Below are 6,706 nucleotides of genomic sequence, written 5' to 3' on the forward strand. Positions count from 1 at the left end.
CTGTGGTCATAACCTGACTTATCGTATTTATAGCAGTTTTCCTGAATTCTCAACTCCTTTGACCATAAGACATAGGAGCAGTAGTAGGCCATTCAGCCATTCAATGAAATCATGGCTGATTTGATAATCCTCAACTTGACTTTTCTGCCTTTTCCCCATCAACCTTGATTCCCTTACTGCTTAATAATTGGTTTCTCAGCTTTGAATATCCTTAATGACCCAGCCTAAACATTCAAAGGATTCTTCAAATTCATAACCATCTGAGAGAAAAAAAATGTTCGTCCTCACCTCCTGTCTTAAATGTGCAACCCATTATTCTGAGATTATGCCCTCTGGTCCTAGACTCTTCCACAAAGGGAAACCAGCTTTGTGCATCCTCTCTGTCAAGTTCCCTAAGAATCCTGTGTGCTTCAACAAACTGGCCTGTCATTCTTCTAAATTCCAATGAGTATAGGCCCAATCTACTCAATCTCTCATAAGACAATCCTTCCATACCCATGAACAACCTAATGAAGCTTCTCTGGACTGCCTTCAATGCCAGTATGCCTTTCCTTAGATAAGAGGCCCACAGCTGTTCACTGTATTCCTGTTGGGGTCTGACTAGTGCCTTGTATAGTTTTAGCAAAATGTCCCTACTTTTATACTCCATTACCTTTGGAATAAAGACTAACATTCCATTTGCCTTCCATATTATCCACTGAAATTGGATGCTAACTTTTTGTGATACATGGACAAGGATTCCAATATCCCTCTGTTCTGTAGCTTTCTGCAGAAGCTCTCTCCAAAAACATGTTTCCTTTTTCAAATAAATGCTTATTCCCCTCTTTGAATTCTGTTTAATCCCCAAGTTCAGCAAAGGTTTGAATACTTGCCCGCATTTCTAGATGACTCTTTAAACATGTCTTGTATCCCACACAGAATTTCTCAATTTGAAAAATGATTTTGACGGAGTATTTCTAGGACTTCTCTTGGCCCTGCCGAGCAACAAATACCTATTTGTCCACCTCCTGCCATCATCAATATGTTGATGGCTGTAAAAGGAATTACCTAAAGGTTATTGGTGTATCTGGGATGTTCAAGGTTTAAACATTTCTCAGAATACATTCTACCTTGCCTCTTCATCTTCATAACCTGCAGACTCTAGCATACTTCCCATTCCCACCCGCCTTTTCATCATATCCTTTGCTTAGCTCTCATCTAAACCACATCGGTTTGTTCCTTATGGTCTTTTATATTAAGTTAGTATGCAAATGTCATAAAAGCCTCAGAGTTATACAGCACAGAAACAGTGGTCCAACTCTCCATGTCGACCAGACATCCTAAATAAATCTAGTCCCATTTGCCAGCATTTGGCCTGCCTATGTCCCTCTAAACCCTTCCTATTCATATACCCATGCCTTTTAAATGGTGTAATTGTACCAGCCTCCACCACTTCCTCTGGCTGCTCAATCAATACACGCACCACCCTCTGCGTTTAAAAGTTGCCCCTTAGGTCCCTTTTATATCTTTCCCCTCTCACCTTAAACCTATGCCCTCTAGTTTTGGACACCCCCACCCTGGAGAAAAGGCCATGTCTATCTACCCCATTTATGCCCCTCATGATTTTATAAACCTCTATAAGGTCACCCTTAGGCCTTCAATTCTCCAGCAAAAATAGCCCTATAGGTCAATGCAAATGGTCTCACTGCAGACAGGCCTATCATTCACACCTTTTATCCTCTCTTACTCATCTCTTTCTCTGTTGAATAATCTACTTGCAGTAAATTTAAGTTGAAGCTCTTTTGTCTCCCTTTGCACCGAATGCCCACTTTAACCAAATTTCCAGCAGCACACTCAGTGGACCTTCATCACACTCCACTGAAGTCTCCTTCACACTGATCATGCAGCTTTCTGAAATTCCTTGGTTACTATTTAATCATTAAGGATGCTCCTGCTGACTCCACAGGATTGAATCTTTATGAACTCCTATGGGCATGAAGTAAGAGTATCCCTTAAATTAATTAATAAACCAAAGCTCAGAAACTACACATCCAGCCTATGTGAATGTATTCTGGGGAAATTAACCAAAGCATGAGAACAGGCCAAAAAGCATTTGAAAATCACTCAACAAAACTAAGAAATCTACAGCAGATAAAAATGTCAAGGTTCAAAGTTTTGCTGCGGGAAAGAAGGTGTTACCTATCTCTGGTGAACCATTATAAAAAGATTCACTGGATATTGGATTTGATTTTGATTTGACAATGATGTGAATTATTTACTGAGTGCTCCAGACAGAGACTTAAAAAAACGTGTTATGTTAATATGTTAAAGTGATACTATGACAAGGAGGATAGTCAAAAATGTATATTTACTGTAGTTTAACAAGTAGGAAGTTGGACAATTCAGTTTTTTGTGTATGTTCATGCATGTTTAAAGTACCATCAGATATATTTTAAAATTTCAGGGATGCAAGATTTTAACTATCTGCACACAAATTGTTTTGAGACAACATTGGAGCTTGGATGTGAGAAATATCCTCCAGAAGACGACCTCTATCCAGCCTGGCAACAAAATAAGGAAGCTCTCCTGACATACATGGAAATGGTATTTGTTTTAAGAATTTAATCCCTGAATCAAGTATTGAATACTGGGATATTGTCTAACAAATCACATTATTAAAAGTCAACATCAAAAACTCAATTCATTTTTAATATTTTAGCTTGTTTTCCTACTTGACATGTTGATATCTTAAATCACATGAGTTTACTTCCAAACATTTATATATTTAAATTTACTTATAAATAAGCCAACAATTGTTATTTAAAGCTAGGTAGTTTGCATTCACTTCACATTGTCTCTAGATTAGGGGAAATAATGGAAATGACTAGGAAATCAATTGCCAACTGTTGTTTCACCAAGCTGAGAAACTAAGTCAAATGACAGTTTTCTGGGAATCCTTTTCCTGAGTTTACACTGTATTAAAATGCAGACCAGACAAAATAACAAAACTGATTTCTATAAATTAATAACAATAAAATCCATAAGACCATAAAACAATAAGATGTAAGAGTGAAGGGAAGCCATTTGGCCCATGAGTTTGCACCACCATTCAACGAGACCATGGTTGATCTGATAATCCTTAAATCCACTTTCCTATCTTTTTCCCCAAACCGTTGATTCCCTCACTGATTAAAAATCTGTCTATTTTAGCCTCAGATACACTTATCAACAGTCTTTTGATGATCAGCCATAATCAGATTGGACAGCAGAGCAGGTTTGAAGGGCTGAAAGACTTGCTCCTAGTTTCTATGCCTATGTAAAGAACTCCAGATTGCCCACACTCTGTGAGAAGAAATTTCTCCTCATCACTCTCCTAAATAGATGACCTCTTACTCTGAGATTATGCCCAATGGTTCTAGATTCTCCTTCTGCATCAACCCTGTCAAGCCCCCAAGAATGTTATTTGTTTCAATAAGGTCACTTTTGATTCTTCTAAATTCCAATGAGTGCAGGCCTAATCTATTCAATCACTCCTCATAAGAAAACTCCTTCACACCCATGATCAACCAAGTAAACATTCTCTGGAATCCTCAAAAGCGAGTATATCTTTCCTTAGTTAAATGGACCAAAACTGGTCGCAGTATTCTAGGTCTGGTCTAACCAGTGCCTTGTATAGTTTTAGCAAGTCTAACCTATTATTATATTCTAATCCCTTTGAAATAAAGGCCAATGTTCCATTTGCCTTCCCTATTATCTTGTGAACTTATATGTTCGCTTTTTGTGACTTATGAGTGAAATTCTTCATTGCTGCAGCTTTCTGTAGTCTTTCTCCATTTAAGTAATATCGATCTCCTCTTTTCTTTCTGCCAAAATGAATAGTCTCACAGTTTCCCACATTATATTCCATTTTCAAGTCTTTGCCCACTCACTTAACCTTTACATGTGCTGTTGTAGACTCTTTATGTCAGCCAATTCCTCACGTTCCAAATTAGTTTGTGTCATCTCCAAACCTAGCAATTGCACATTCACTTTCCTCATCCAAGTCATTAATATATATTGTAAATCATTGTGGTCCCAGCACTGATCCATGTGGCATCCCACTAGTTACAGGTTACCATCCATTGGCTCTTATCTTATTAAGTAGCCTTATCTTTTAAATACCCAAAAATATTATATCTATTGGTTAGGTCTGTGGAGACTCAGACATTGTGAACATTTGAAACAGTGATCGACCATTTTCTATATATTAAACATATCGAGGACACCAAAATTGGGAATATAGTGGATAGTGAAGATGGTTATCTAAGATTACAAAGAGATCTTGATCAATTGGGTCAATCGGCTGAGCTGTAGCAGATGGAGTTTAATTTGGGTAAATGTGAGGTATTGTTTTTTGGTAAGGGACAGGACTTATACAATTAAGCTTGTAGAACAGAGAAACCGAGGGGCTTAGGTACATAATTCTTTGAAATTTATGTCACATGTAGACAGGGTGGTTAATAAAGCTTTTAGCATGCTTGCATTCATTACTCAGACCTTTGAGCATAGGAGATGGAATGTCATGTTGACATTGTACAGTATGTTAGTGAGGTCTCATCTGGAGGACTGTATCCAGTTCTGGTCACCCTGTTATAGGAAGGATATTGTGAAGCTGGAGAGGGTTCAGAAAATATTTACCAGGATGTTGCCAAGAATGGAAGATTTGAGTTAGAAAGATAGGCTGGGACTTCTTTCACTGGAGCATAGGAGGGTGAGGGATGACCTTATAGAGGCTTATAAAATCATGAGGGGCATAGATAAGGATAGCAAGGGGGAATACTTTTAAGGTGGGAGGAGAAAGATTTAGAAAGGACATGAGGGGCAATCTTTTTACACAGCAAGTGGTTTATATGTAGAATGAACTGCCAAAGGAAGTCATGGATGCAGGTATAGTTACAACATTTTGAATAAGTTTGAATAAGTACATGAATAGGAATAGTTTAAAGGTATATGGGCCAAATTCAGGCAAGTGGGACTAGTTTGGTTTGGGAACACGGTCAGCAGGGACTAGTTGGACTGGAGGTTCTGTTTCCATGTTGTATGACTCTATGACTCTATGAATGTGAGGATAGGATGAGAAAATAGTACAAATGTGCAAAATTAACCATCATCCAGTTAAATCATGGATCAGGTCTGGCATCATCTGCAGAGAAAAAGCAGAGTTAACATTTCAGGTCCAGTGACCCTTCTTCAGAATTGATTTGTAGCTGGCAAAAGGTGGCATATATGCTGAAGACAGGAGGTGGGCGGAGGTGGAGTTCTGTGTGTAGATTTCTAGTGTCCTGTACTCATTTTGTTAGGATAAAATGCATGGGTGCCATGGAATCCATGGATGTCCATTGCTGTGGAAAGCACTATTTCTCAATAAGAACTGGAACTAATTCACAGTATTGTGTTGGTCTTGTAGGTGCATCGAGGAATAAAAGGAATTGTAAAAGATGACAAAGGAAGAGGAATTAAAGGAGCACAGATCAAAGTTAGAGGAATCAGACACAATATCCTTTCAGGTATATGTGAAAAATTGGGACAAGTTATAGGGGTAAAAGTTCTCTTTGCTTTCATGTAAAATGATATTGTAAATATGTTTATAATTTCTGTAAAAGAATATAACATACTCTTGGAACATGTTGCTCTGTCTCATGTATGAATATAACTTTATTTTCCATTTTTGGCCTTAGTTGCTAATGGAGAGTACTGGAGATTACTGCCTCCTGGTACACATTTTGTAAGTGCATATGCTCGAGGTCACACACGCGTTTTGAAGAGAATATATTTACCAATAAAGATGGAGGGATCTGGACGTGTGGACTTTGTTCTGCGTCGCATTGAACCTGATATTTATTTCGAATCTGTCAATGAAGGATCAGATGAATTAGACCTGATAGAACATCTGGAGAGGACTGAGCCGGGATATGAAGATGAAGAGAATGAATATTCATCTTCACGTGGAGGAAAGCCTTGGTGGTGGTCATTCTTTGCCAATTTGGGACCAAATTCACCAGACTGGCTTCTACGAAATAATTAATTGCTATTGTAGATTTTACAATAAATGGAGGATACATGAGCAAGTTGGCCTTAGAGAATGCAGTTGTACTCTGTAGGTCTTAACCATAAACATTTCTTGTGATGTGGGAAAAATATATTTTGAAAACATATTTTCTTAATCTTTTAGTCCTGAAGGGGCCAATTATAATGACAGGCCCTCAGCACAAGAGGGCATCACAGATCATAGCAAACTAAAGTGAACTCCAACCTGGTTGCATTGCTGTGTGAATCTGTATGTCCAAAGTTATACATGTATGTTATGGCAGAAAAGAACTTGGAAGAGATCATTTTGTTTGTTGTTTTCAATTAAAAGACATATTTTCTCCCTAACTACCTATGGCATGTGTGATCCAGGCTGTTACTTGAGAAAAAATTATGGAATCAATCTAAAATTTTGTAAAGAGCAGGTTGCCTTATTCTTGTTTTCTGTGATTGTTATATTAATAGAATTGATGTCTTTTTACCCTTTAACAACACTAAAAATGAATTCCAAAATAACAAATTAAATGGACAACAGAGATAACAAGGTGTAGAGCTGGATGAACACAGCAGGCCAAGCAGCATCAGAGGAGCAGGAAGGCTGACGTTTCGGGCCTAGACCCTTCTTCAGAAATGAAGAAGTTTCTGAAGAAGGTCTAGGCCC

The 6,706-nt window shown here is 38.1% G+C and overlaps 1 protein-coding gene across 1 annotated transcript in view; it reads left to right on the forward strand.

Annotated features, from left to right (window-relative positions):
• Nucleotides 1-6,600, forward strand: part of cpz (carboxypeptidase Z) — a 55,543-nt gene extending 48,943 nt beyond the window's left edge. Inside the window, exons 10-12 of the mRNA XM_020532132.2 lie at nucleotides 2,444-2,583; nucleotides 5,426-5,525; nucleotides 5,697-6,600. Coding sequence (XP_020387721.1) covers nucleotides 2,444-2,583; nucleotides 5,426-5,525; nucleotides 5,697-6,043 — 587 coding nt within the window. The 3' untranslated portion in view covers nucleotides 6,044-6,600. The remainder of the gene's footprint in view (nucleotides 1-2,443; nucleotides 2,584-5,425; nucleotides 5,526-5,696) is intronic.
• The last annotated feature ends 106 nt before the right edge of the window (nucleotides 6,601-6,706 follow it).

Source organism: Rhincodon typus, chromosome 1 (genome assembly GCF_021869965.1).
Source record: "Rhincodon typus isolate 14 chromosome 1, sRhiTyp1.1, whole genome shotgun sequence".
Taxonomy (NCBI): Eukaryota; Metazoa; Chordata; class Chondrichthyes; order Orectolobiformes; family Rhincodontidae; genus Rhincodon; species Rhincodon typus.